This window comes from Leucoraja erinacea, chromosome 1 (genome assembly GCF_028641065.1).
Source record: "Leucoraja erinacea ecotype New England chromosome 1, Leri_hhj_1, whole genome shotgun sequence".
Lineage (NCBI taxonomy): Eukaryota > Metazoa > Chordata > Chondrichthyes > Rajiformes > Rajidae > Leucoraja > Leucoraja erinaceus.
In genome coordinates, this window is record NC_073377.1 from 161,813,967 (window position 1) to 161,828,053 (window position 14,087).

At 41.2% G+C, this 14,087-nt stretch overlaps 1 protein-coding gene across 2 annotated transcripts in view; it reads right to left on the reverse strand.

Annotated features, from left to right (window-relative positions):
- LOC129704159 (annexin A5-like) overlaps window positions 1-14,087 on the reverse strand; it is a 31,218-nt gene that overhangs the window by 3,837 nt on the left and 13,294 nt on the right. For both annotated transcript variants that reach the window (XM_055647085.1, XM_055647093.1), the window contains exons 6-12: window positions 11,267-11,357; window positions 10,492-10,571; window positions 9,803-9,859; window positions 6,503-6,596; window positions 3,903-3,998; window positions 2,181-2,239; window positions 1,176-1,298 (exon numbers count right to left, since the gene is read on the reverse strand). In XM_055647085.1, coding sequence (XP_055503060.1) covers window positions 1,176-1,298; window positions 2,181-2,239; window positions 3,903-3,998; window positions 6,503-6,596; window positions 9,803-9,859; window positions 10,492-10,571; window positions 11,267-11,357 — 600 coding nt within the window. The remainder of the gene's footprint in view (window positions 1-1,175; window positions 1,299-2,180; window positions 2,240-3,902; window positions 3,999-6,502; window positions 6,597-9,802; window positions 9,860-10,491; window positions 10,572-11,266; window positions 11,358-14,087) is intronic.

Below are 14,087 nucleotides of genomic sequence, written 5' to 3' on the forward strand. Positions count from 1 at the left end.
CTCCCCGATGGGCCGCTACAGCAACAAGTGGCAGTTCGCCCACAGTCCGAGCTGCGCCCTTTCATCGGGACACCGACCCCCAGGCCCACTGCAAGCACGGAGATCCCAGAGACTCACAGCCAGCAACAACTAGCCCAGCCCCGCTCCAACTCCAGAGGAACCCGGGTTGCGGATGAGGGGGCGCAGCTCGGGCTGTGGGCGAACTGCCACTTGTCGCCGTAGCGGCCCATCGGGGAGCGGATTCCTCTGGAGTTGGAGGGACAGGGAGACACAGCGGCTTTTGAGAATGGTGGGCAATCACTTCCAAAGTGCTGCCCACACAGTCAGTACACCTCTCCTACACTTGTCTCCCGCACTAAGATCATCTCGCAGAGAATGATCCCAGCCTAACCCTCCCTATTCTCTCCTATTCTGCAAGAAAAAACTACATTGAAGACTCAAACTCGCGATCGAGTAACTGCCGGGATCGAGGCGCAAACTCGCGACCTTGCAGATATGAGCCGAGCACTGTACCACTGCGCCAGCGTTAAAATCTACGCTAAAAATCTTCCATTCCGAAAGCCGAAAAATTCTGAATTACGAAAAGTGTCTGGTCCCAAGGCTTTTGGATAAAAGGTTGTGCACCTGTAATTCAACATTTAAGAATAAATTACCTCTTTCTCTTATCCTCTCATTCTCATTCCCTGTAAATAATAACTAATAATGAATTATATCTATCTTTTGTGATGGACCATGATTTAAATACATGCTCACTTTTGTATTTGGACCTCTACCAGACTTTTATTTAGTAGGACAATTACTCATTAGTGACCATTAGTACTTATTAGTCATAGTTGTAACACATGCAAATGAGCCCTTCAGCCCGCAACAACTATGCAAGCCCTTTTGCTCATCTACACTCATCTTATTTACATGTATTAAGACTGTATTCTTCAACACCTTGTCGTTTATTGTGAAAGTCTCTTAAAAATACTAACGGTATCCGATTCCACCATCCCCTCTGGTCGCATGTTCCAGATATCAACCATTCTTCACATATATTTAAAAAACTTATCCTTTAATTCTCCTACCTCTTATTTATTTTTAAATATATTTCCACATCCACTTTATGTAAAGACACATCACTGACTGATCCAGGAGTCGGCTAGGTGACGCGTTCTGTTTTACAGTCATACCTTGATCATACTCTGGAGAGTTTTTCCATAGTTGTCATAGAATGCCTTACGAATATCCATCAGGTCAACTTCACTCCTTGAAATTATAACCCTGATGAGTGTTTCATCATTGGTTCCACTTCCCTAATTACAAAAGGAAATAAGTCAAAATAGTCACTTAGCTACTTTCGACAATGTTAGGTTTGACAATCCATAGGCAAATTATGGAATGCACAATTTTTTTTTCTAAATATCAGTATGAACAATTAACACCTAATACGGTGTTTATCATTTGAAGAACTCCAAGCCGCAAGTCCAGCTGTGTGGTGTGATTTGCTGGAACAAACATCCACAGCAGTTAGACTGGAGTCAGCCTCGGACAGCTGCATAGACGTCTGGCAGAACGATAGTGGCTTCCATACCTGCAGCACCTGGATAAGATGTCAGGACATTCACCAATGCCTGCTGTGACCTTAATGTCAAAGACCAACTCAACCTACCAACCAGGTTCCCAAGGGCACCATGTCTAAACTAAACATTAGCTTCAAGTAAAACTTTAGTTTTACCCTATTTTGGAACATGGGAAAGATAATAAAGATACCCGTGATGCAATTGTGTCGAGAATCGGATACTTACAAACATTGCAAGAGAGACACAAGAGACTACAGATGCTGGAACCTTGAGCAAAAGTGCCCAAGGAACTCAGCAGGTCAGGCAGCATCTGTGGAGGAAAATGGACAGAGAAAGGCTCGGATCAGAAACCTCGAAACATCTGTCCATTTCCCTACACAGTTGCTGCCTGACCTGCTGAGTTTCTCCAGCAGATATTTATTTTGCAAAAAACTTTACAGAATGTTTTCTTGATCATGTTATTTTAATATTCTCTCCCAAACAACAGTTCTTGGTAACAAGCATTTCCATTTAGTACAAGGAAACATGTACAAATCTGGTCATTTTTATATTTTAAGAAAACTTTAATAAAAAATTAATTACGTTTATTTGAGATTAATATATCAATGAACAGACCTTCATGGCATAGTAGAGTGTTTCAGCAAAATATTCAGGAACACTTCTTATACACTTGACTGAAATTAAACAAAAACATAAAATGTGTATATAGATTATTAATGCCACTTTTTGTTTTACTAAGGTTAACAAATTTAAAGGTCCACTTATAGAATTAGGTTTCCATTAATCAATTTGCACAAATATTGGCAAAGGCCTAACAACCCAATTGACCATTGCATACATGGTGAAACAAGATTGGAACAAGAAACATGGCATCACAGGTCTTTGTAATTGCTCAGGTGTGTTTAATTGCCTCCTTAACGCAGGTAAAAGAGAGCTCTCAGCACCTAGTCTTTCCTCCAGTCTTTCCATCACATTTGGAAACTTTTATTGCTGTTTATCAACATGAGGACCAAAGTTGCGCCAATGAAAGTCAAAGAAGCCATTATGAGACAGAAACAAGAATAAAACTGTTTGAAACATCAGCCAAACCTTAGACTTACCAAAATCAACAGGAACGTCATTAAGAAGAAAGAGAGCACTGGTGAGCTTACTAATCGCAAAGGGACTGGCAGGCCAAGGAAGACCTCCACAGCTGATGACATAAGAATTCTCTCTATAATAAAGAAAATCCCCAAACACCTGTCCGACAGATCAGAAACACTCTTCAGGAGTCAGGTGTGGATTTGGCAATGATCACTGTCCGCAGAAGACTTCATGAACAGAAACAGAAATGCAATCCGCAAAAATAGGATGGCCAGGTTACAGTTTGCTAAGAAGTACTTAAAAGAACAATCACAGTTCTGGAAAAAGGTTATGTGGACTGATGAGATGAAGATTAACTTATAACAGAGTGATGGCAAGAGCAAAGTATGGAGGAGAGAAGGAATTGCCCACAATCCAAAGCATACCACCTCATCTGTGAAACACGGTGGTGGGGGTGTTATGGTCTGGGCATGTATGGCTGCTGAAGGCACTGGCTCACTTATCTTCATTGATGATACAACTGCTGATGGTAGTAGCATAATGAATTCTGAAGTGTATAGACACATCCCATTTGCTCAAGTTCAAACAAATGCCTCAATACTCATTGGCCGGCAGTTTATTCTACAGCAAGACAATGATCCCAAACATACTGCTAAAGCAACACAGTCGTTTTTCAAAGCTAAAACATGGTCAATTCTTGAGCGGCCAAGTCGAGCACCCAATCTGGACCCAATTGAGCATGCCTTTTATATGCTGAAGAGAAAACTGAAGGGGACTAGCCCCCAAAACAAGCATAAGCTAAAGATGGCTGCAATACAGGCCTGGCAGAGCATCACCAGAGAAGACACGCAGTAACTGGTGATGTCCATGAATCGCAGACTTCAAGCAGTCATTGCATGCAAAGGATATGCAAAAAATTACTAAACCCGACTACTTTCATTTACATGACATTGCTGTGTCCCAAACATTATGGTGCCCTGAAATGGAGGCACTATGTATAAACACTGCTTAAACCACTTAACTTAAACCACATGAGATTTTGTTTCTATTACAAATCTCAAATTGTGAAGTACAGAGGCAAATAGATAAATAGGTATTTGTCCAAAACATTATGGAGGGCACTGTATATTGATTTAAGAATATTGGTAGGTGGCTCATATTGATCAAAAAAAAAAAAATCAGTGGAGTTAGGTAGCCTGGTTTATGTTACAAATTTTACACAACTCTGAGAGAATATTATCTCTTGCATCTTACCAACTGCTAGCAAAGCACTCCTCAAATTTCCAGATGTCTCAGAAGAAATGCTTTCTTCTATTTGGTAGCCTGAGATTTTCATATACTCTGTAAAAACTGAAGATGATAATACAATTAAACAGTCATCTTTTCCAATAATCACGACAATGAAAGTACACACATTTAATATCTAATCCTTGTTGATTTGATTAAAAAATAACTTTAATTTATGATAAAGCAAAGTGCTGAAGAATTTGGAGTCATGGAGTGATACAGTGTGGAAAAGGCCCTTCAGCTATAAGATCACCCCTCATCCTTCTGCGCTACAAGGAATAGAATCCTTGCCTACTCAACCTCTCCCTAGCTCAGACAATACAATACAATACAATTTATTTGTTATCGTTTGAACCTCTTGAGGTTCAAATGAAATTTGGTTTCTGCAGTCATACACACAAGAAAAAAAAAAGAACCAAGACACAACACAATTTAACAAACATCCATCACAGTGAATCTCCTCCTCACTGTGATGGAAGGCAAAGTCTTATCTCTCCCCTGCACTCCTCCCGATGTCAGAGTCAAAGTCCCCTGCGGGCGATGGCAAGTGTCCCGCGGCTATTAAAGCCGCGTCGGGCGATGCAAGGCCACGCTCTGGGTCTTGGTGTTGGAGCCCCCGGCGGGCGATGGTAAGTGTCCCATGGCCGCTAAAGCCGTGCCGGGCGATGTAAGGCCCCGCTCCAGGTCATCCTAAACCCCGCAACTCGGGCGGGAAAGTCGCAGTTGCGGAAGCCCCGAAAAGCGGTCTCCCACCAGGGACCCGCGGGCTCCCGCTGTCACTGTCCACCAGACCTGCGGTTGGAGCCTCCGAATCTCCGGGGTCGGGCCGCAGCAGCGCGCCACCACTGCTCCTCCTGTTCCGAACTCGGCCAGCTCCGTGATGGTAAGTAAGTCCACAGGCTCCGCGACTGGAGCCCCAGGTCGTTCCGGTTGGAGGCCGCTCCACGGTGCTAGGCCCCAACGACAACAGAGACCCGACAGAGAAAAGGTCGGGTCCTCCGTGCAGGGGAAAGATTTAAAAGTTCCCCCCCCCCCCCCCCCGGCCCCACACACATACTCAGCTAAAAAAAAAAAACACTACATATAAACAAGACAAAAAAAAACAAAAAAAAAACCTCCTAGTCCTGGAAACAACCATCTCCAGCTTCACAACATCTTTCCTATAACACGGTGCCCAGAACTGAACACAACACTCTAAATGCGGCCTCAGCAACATCTTATACAACTGCAACATGATCTCCCAACTTCTACACTCAATACTCTGACTGATGAAGGTCAATGTGCCAAAAGCCTTTTGGACCACCAGATCAACCTGCGACTTACCTTCAAGGAACCATGCACCTGTACTCCTAGATCCCTCTGTTCTACAACACTGCCCAGAGGCCTACCATTCGCTATGTATGTCCTGCCCATGTTAGATTGCCCAAAATGCAACATCTCACATTTCTCTTGTTCTATCCACCACTCCTCGGCCCACCTGGCCAATCGATCAACATCCTGCTGCAATTCTTCACAACCATCTTCACTATCTGCAACTATAACTTTTGTATCATCAGCAAAGTTGCTAATCTTGCCATGTATGTTCTCATCCAAATGATTCATGTAGATGACAAACAGTAACAGGCCCAGCACCAAACCCCGAGGCACACCACTAGTCCCAGACCTCCTGTCCAAGAAGCAACCTTCCACCATCACCCTGCTGCTTCCTTCCATGAAGCCAATTTCCTATCCATTCAACTATCTCTCCTTGGATCCCATGCGATCTAACCTTCCAGAGCAGCCTACCATGTGGAACCTTGTCGAATGCTTTGCTAAATTCAAAATGTATATTGCTGTATCTCTCACCTAACATTGTGACTACACAATCCAAATACTATTCCTCATTTCAGCTATCCAACTACTTCCAAAACAAAGAGTGCTGCTTAGTTCAGAGATACACACTAATTCCATGTTATTCCACTTTTGCATCTTACACACTTGGGGCAATCTGTGGAAGCCAATTAACCTACAAACCTGCATATCTGCAAATTGGCACGTTCAATGCTCATACCATAGGTATACAAGCAGAATACAAGGTGCTGTTCTTAGAGTTTGTAGATGTCAGTGGATAATTTGCCCTCTGTGTAGTGAGAGACAGTGAAAGGAAAGCATGAGAGATAGTCCAAGGATGCAGGAGGCTGTTCCAATGCAGTCATCAATGTAGTGGAGAAATATTCGGCGTAATTGTATTTAAACAGCAGTCCATTGGCTAATGAACATTTTGGATCATTCAAAGACGAGTCTTCCACAAATACAAGCTCTTAAATATTTAGTCTCCCAGTAATATGTGAAAAGTCTTTTCTTCATTTTGTTTCAGGCCTGCAATGTTAACATTTGCTTAATGTTCTCCAATCTCAACAAGAAATAAAATAATAGTATATTCTAGAATTTAGCCAATCCAAATTTTCAATTGATCATATTTGCCCCCAAATACTCTGTTGAAGTCATGAAAGTCTAAAATGTTGCATGACACATCACCACAGTTATAATTAGTAGTCAGTAATGAAAGCAAAGCCAACAATGCAAACCTTGACGAAGATGATGAACACTCTTGCTCCCTACGATGGAGAGAAACATTGACTCATCTGTACCACATTTCAGTTCTCCAGCTTGAAACAGTTCCTGTTGTGTAGAAACAATACAAATTATATATGCATACCACATATACACACACACACACACATAGATAATTGAACACTTCGGACTGCAGTCAATATTAGGCTCATCTTCATAACCCCTCCTTCACACCCACTCCCTAACCCTGCAAATGAGCATTAAATAAGTGTGATTGCATAAGGACTAAGATTTGGATACCTTTACAGAGTTCAATGTAAATAAATGTGAGGTGCTGCATTTTGGGAAGTCAAACCAGGGCAGAACCTTCACAGTGAATGTAGGGCACTGGGAGAATTTGAGGCAACATTTCTGACTTGCGAACATTTTGGGTTATGGATATTTCTCACCAACGGAGCCCTGCCAAAACACAATGAGGACCTGCAACATTGACTTGATAGCTTGATATATGGATAATTCCCCACTATGTGCGCCCTACGTGGGGACTATTGCATAGAATTTCATTGTGACTTGTCACATGACAAAGTATTCAATCCAATTCTTCTTATCTATCTATATCATATGCTTATTAAAACTCTGATCTTGTTAGTGTGTATATATGTGTGTTTATGCGGTTGTCTTTAAATCTTCGCGAAAAAACTATGCGGTAACGATAACATTTTTACATATTCAGGCTTACATTTTTCCCATCGAGGCCGGGATCACCTTATCTGAACATTTCATGCTTTATTTAAAAACATGAAAAGACTTTAAAATTAAAAACACCAGCTTCAAATGATGATGTCACAAAGGCTCAGCTAACAGAGACCAGCCTGAATGAAGATGTCATCCTATATTTGACACATTATTCACACGATTAAAGCTTTAAAAATGCCAAGATTCTTACATATTCTGATTCACATTTTTCCCCCTTGAGGCCGAGAAATTTTCGCTGAACATTTTATGCTTTCTCAACTTATTACTGATTAACGTTTTTAAAAAATCAAGCCTCAATGAAGATTTCAATCCTATATTTGACACGTTATACGTGATTAAAGCTTTAAAAATGTCAACTTTCACATGATTTTTACATGATATTGAGATTCACATTTTTCGCCTCGAGGCAGAGATCACTTTCACTAAACAATTTATGCTTTATTTCTCAACTTATTACTGATTATAGTTTAAAAAAAATTAAAATACCTTCAATTTCTAACCAACCAACTGATGACGTCACAATGGCAGCTTCAACTGATGATGTGACAATGGATAGACATCAGGGGGAAGGTGAATTGCTATTGAAACACGCAGGCCAGGTGCAATTGGAATTTTTTTTAAAGATCTCTGCTGAGGTAGGCAGGGGGAGCGCTGGAATCTTGCGTTCGGGAATGACTCGAGTTGCAGGACCATGCCTCCCATGGAGGCTACGGGTGTGGAACGGGTCTGCATTTGGTCTATTAATTAAATACAACTAAAAGTGTGTATGTGTGATTGAGATGGTATCTACGCCAAAACGGCACACGGAAGCGAAAAAAATTTGCACCACCTTACACCCCTTTGTCCCATGGTCGTTCCTGTCAACTTTCCTTCAGATTTGATGTTATATTTCACGTTATTGATATTTCAACTTTTTAAAAACCCAACTTTGAGAGGAATAACTGTGACTCTACTTTGCGATTTTTCTGGCAGCTTCCAGTGATGACTTCACAATGGCATCTCACAATCCTCCAATCACAATGGTATCTCATTTACATATGCTGCCAATTATGTCACAATGGGATTGTAGTCCTGCTCACACCATTGTTGCTATCCAAGTTCACTTAGTCCCGCTAGCTCTCGCATGTGCAAATGCATTTTTTGATAAAGTCACAGTACATTGACATTTTTTTAAAGTTTAAAATGAGGGAGTGTGAATAAGGCAAAATGAGCAGCCCCTGCGCAGTTGGGGGCTATGGGTGAGTGGTGCAATATTGCGTTGAGTGAATGGGTTACGTTGGGGCAACGGGTGAGTGGTGCAAACGGGTTGCGTTGGTGGAACGGGTGTGTGGTGGATTACTAAAACTCTCATCTTGTTTGTTATTATGTCTGTGAGTCTGATCCTGAAACTAAGCCAAAACAGTACACGATAGCGCTACAATTTCTGGCTCGCCTTACTCACCATTGTCCTGTGGTGTGCTGTATCAAGTTTATTTCACATTGACGGTATATATTTTATAAGTTATTCACATTTTAAACTTTACAAAAACCACTTTGACAAAAATGTCTTCCATCTGCACTGGCTGTTAGCAGCGTTTGATGTCACAATGGGATCTCATCTACATAAACTGTCCATCAGCAGTGTTCCACGCCACAATGACATCACAATGGGATCTCAGTTACATTAAAAGAAACTCCCTTTTAAAAAACACAGCAGCGTTCCACCATGACATCAAAATGGGATCTCATTTAAATTACAAGAGAGAAGGAGAGGGGAAAGAGGAGGGATGATAAGGAAGTGCTGGGGATGAGGCACACTTGGGGAGGGTTGCCGTGACTCGCATAACAACGGGAATCCCTGGTGTCATAACAGGAACCTGTCAGCCGCGCCTGCGCAGTTGGGGGCTATGGGTGAGTGGTGGAATATTACGTTCGAGGACCAGCCCTCTGTTGTGACAGGGACCCAACGGGTCCCACTTGGTCTAGTACCATACAAAGCATTTTCACACTTTGCTCCCAATTTTTGTCTCTTCTGCCTCAATCTGATAACTCAGTTCTCAATTCTAAATAATACTCTGCTTATCATAATGCATTCATCTTAAGAGAGCATATTGCAGTGGACAAAAGTGCTTCTATTAATTAGTGGTTTTACCAGTTCTACCAGTTGAGGCATGAACTCAATTCGGTCCTTCCAACTTTAAATACAATGTCATTATTTCCTCATATACAACTATAGAGAACACTATGTATGAATCACACACTCACATGTCAACAATTGCCCAATCAGTAATACAGTTACTTCTGAAATTTGATCAGCAACACTTTTCTCTCAAGAATGGAATGAACAGCAGTATAAAAAATGGATTAAGTTTTATCCAAACTTTTTTCTGTGCACTGCAAGAGAATGGGGCTACCTAACAATTCAGGCACGAGTCCAATTACCAAATGAGATAAAAAAGGTACTAGTAGAGCAGCCTCAAAACTGCGTAAAATACAATTTTAAATAATTTATCTAAGATAGATTTAAAAACTATTTTTGTTAAAGGAAAAAAATTCAATTATAAAATGCTTTCACTCACCTGAGCATCTTTTTTAACTTCAGCTTCAGTGTATGTTGTGCTCTCATCCCTTCTGGCCTAACAAGGAGTAAAATAAATGTCAATTTTAGTTGTAATTAAACCCATAAGCCCCCTCCCCCGCCACCTCATGCATTCCTTTGTTAATGGCTACTGAAATCCTCCCATTGCCAGTTTTCTACCTCAACCAAACATCTATCGCACACATCCTAACACTCACTCTGCTAATTCCAACCACTCCAACCAAAATTGGATCCCCGTCCAACAGCATATTAATCATAAAATCTTTATCCCAATGTTATTTCTCCCTGTTCATTTTCTTACATTCTTCAAGGCCGTGCATTCAATTGCCCAGGCCTTAACCTCATCAATTCCCCATCTAAACTCAAATACCTCTCTCTCTCTCTCTTTATCACCCTCTCCCCCTCCATCCCACCCTCCTCAAGACAGCTTTTAAATCTACCTGTGTGACCGTGCCCAGCCTTAATATTTCCTTTTACAATTGGTAACAGATTTTGTTTGGTAAATGTATCAAACAAACTTTAAATTCAATACTTTAAATTTATGAACAATACCAAAAAGGTACAACTGCACTAATGTGTCCATAAATATGGCACTTAAAAAGTTAACCTCAATGGTCTGGCATATTGTAAATTGATAAAGACTTATTTTTCAATTTTTTAAATGTCTACCTGTAGCAAAATAATCAAAATCCTTTGGAAATGTCCAGAAGTGTCACTGATAATACATTCTTCCAAATCTTTGTCATATTCTGAAAGGTATTAAATTAAACAAGATTGTTAGGGCCAAGATTAAGAGTTATTTCCCAAGGTACATGAATTAAAACGTCACACACAAATATTGGAGCTTCCTTACCAATAGCAACCACTTAGTCCTGATAGTGTTTCTGCCAACAGATATCATCAAACACCAACAGAAATATTTCCTTCAGTACCTCTATCAATACATGCACCATACAAAGCAAGGATCAAATGCAGATTTAATATAAAAGCAGATTTAGTATAAATTTGAACCTGTTCCACCCGAGTGACAATACCCATTTTGTGTTAAACAATGTTCAAAGCCAGAGTGCGTAAAACATTGAACGGAAAGCAAAAGTCAAATACAAAAGATAAAAGTCACCTAACAGCACTAAAACCACCTCCTCATTTTCAAGCAAAGAGTAGATTTGATGTCCACAACTTCATCTAGCAACAAACAGATATAGTAGCACAGTAAATCAATTATTCGGGTCAATTACCTTTCAGTCAAACTTCGTCAGCAATCTAAAATGTTACTTAATTTTCTCCCTCCATGGATGCTGCCTGATCTGTTGAATATTCCTGGCATATGTCCTTTTATCTCAGATTTTTAGCACCTACTGTTTTTCTTTTGCTTTCTGAACAAATGATGACTCGTCTGCTTTAGTAATGACTGTGATGATACCGCGGATACACAAGCGCATACCTTCCTTATAAGCCTGAAAGATCGCTCTAAGTTCCTGGTTGGTTCTTGAGGCAAGAATTTCTATCAAGCATTTTTCATCTGTTCCAGCACCCTTGAAAGATATAAAACAAATAACTGTCAAAACATTGCTCGATACAACATTTCATATTAAGCCATTTGAAAGATGGTGCAGAAGATGTACAAATCAAAAGGTGGGCTTTAATAATAATAAATACTTTATTGAGTCCCTTGGGGAAATTCAGATGTCCAGAAGCCAACAACCAACAAACCCCCACATTCAGAACGAAAGCAGACAAAAAAAAAAATACAATATGGACAATGCATGAAAACAATAAATACTTAAAAAGGCCCAGTAATTAACTATAAAAAATGTAAAGCATCCCCATGCAGCCTAGCAGTCAGTATTATAAAATCTAATGGCAGCAGGGGTGAAGGATCTCCTGAACCGCTCCGTTCTACAGTGCAGGGAGAGGAGCCGGCTGTTGTTCCATGTGCTCCTTTGACCCTCCAGAATTTCATGGAGGGGGTGCCCGGAGTTGTCGAGGATGACCTGCACCTTGCTCCTCATACGCCTCTCAAGCACATCCACCACAGAGTCCACTCTCCTCCCCCCCCCCTCCCCCCCCACCCCCCTCCCAGCACTGAGCTAGCTCGTATTACCAGCTTGTCCAACTTTTAGCAGTGGTGTTGTTACCCCAGCAGACAACAGCGTAGAATATTCTTCATTATTTTGGGTGTGAAGCAATGAATCTCTAAACTAAATGACACTAGCTAAGAAAAAGGCTTTCAGTGCAACCAACAATCCTACAAGATGGTCACGGTCAAATTCCCTACTGAGCAACAAGACAACCAGAAGTGGTTATAACATTGCTCCAAGGCGAGTTAACTCGACTTATACCAGCAAATCTACAATACCAACTCTTTCCCTCACTACGAGTTGCATGAAGGAATTATTCCTAACTCACTGGAATTAGTCCGGTGTGAGGCCCCTCCCTGTAAGAATATGCCCTTTTAAACACTTATTTTTTCCAACCCAGCTAATAATAAAACAAAAGTGGGCTTTATAAGCTCAACAAGTTCAAATGAACAGTAGGCCCAATCCCTGTGGATAGGGTGGTGGTATGTGGTTAAATTGTTGGACTTGCAACTCACGAGACCTGGACTAACATTTGAGAATTGAATGTTCAAATCCCAGCATGACACCTGTGGAATTTAAATTCAGTGATTAAACTGGCATCTGTTAAAAAAAAAAGAATCAATTTGAATTTTCTCAATGCCGTTCATCTCCAGTGCTCAGCGCAACATTGGTTTAAAAATAGACAAACAAAAAGTTTGGGCTCTTTTTAAACCAAGGCTAATTTCCAGAGGCAATGTGAAAGTGACCATCCTTGATATCTAGACTAGACATCATTGAATCAACTGTGGTATCTATCAAGTCACCCTGGTAAAACTGAAGGCATTGAAAACGTAAGGAAAACACTTCAATGGTTGAAATCAACCCTGCACAACGATTTATTGTGGCTTTTGGAGCGCAATCCTCCTAGCCACAGGAAGTTATCACAAGTTGTTTAGGATAAATCTCTTCATCACAACCATCTTAACTGCTTTATAAATGGTCTTTCTTCCATAACAGAGGAAACCAAATAGGAACGTTTGCTGAAATCTGAAAAAATGATATGGCTCTTTGTAACAAGACCTGGACAACATTCAAGCATGGGATGAAAAATGGAAAGACATACACATGCCATAATTGTGCCAGGCAATGACCATGCAGTTGTACAGAGCCCTAGTGAGACCACACATGGAGTATTGTGTGCAGTTTTGGTTCCATCATTTGAGGAAGGACATTCTTGCTATTGAGGGAGTGCAGTGTAGGTTTACAAGGTTAATTCCCGGAATGCCGGGACTGACATATGCTGAGAGAATGGAGCAGCTGGGCTTGTACACTCTGGAGTTTAGAAGGATGAGAGGATATCTCATTGAAACATATAAGATTGTTAAGGGCTTGGACACGCTAGAGGCAGGAAACATGTTCCCGATGTTGGGGGAGTCCAGAACCAGGGGCCACAGTTTAAGAATAAGGAGTAAGCCATTTAGAACGGAGACGAGGTAACACTTTTTTTCACAGAGAGTGGTGAGTCTGTGGAATTCTCTGCCTCAGAGGGCGGTGGAGGCAGGTTCCCTGGATGCTTTCAAGAGAGAGCTAGATAGGGCTCTTAAAAATAGCGGAGTCAGTGGATTAAAGCCGCGCCAGTGGATCTTGGGAGAAGGCAGGAACGGGGTACTGATTGGGGTTGATCAGCCATGATCACAGTGAATGGCGGCGCTGGCTTGAAGGGCCAAATGGCCTACTCCTGCACCTATTGTCTACTGTCTATTGTCACCAACAAGAGAAAGTTCAACCACCAAACCCTTCCTCATATATCCTATGCTTTAACAAGTACAGCTTCAATTTACAAACTTTACATCTCGTCAGTGAATGAATACAGACTGTACACAAAGTGGTGGCAGGGGGTGAGCCATTTTTATTTAACTGGTGTCAGTCCTGCGCACTGGGGCAGTCAGAAAGAGTGCACATTAAGGGCTCACTCTCTTCCCAGAGGTCAGTGTGCTAAGGTGGCATCTGCCAATGATAAACCCAAAGGTGACGTTATCGCACGATTCAAGGAATAAACTGCTGACAATTTATTAACAAGCATTTACACAAATGTTTTTGTTTTGCAGGTTATTGAACTTGCCACACTGCACAGGAGCACTTATTTAGCAAAACAGAGAGAAGAAATTCCAATTCCTAGGCAACTATTTGACAATTAACCTCTTA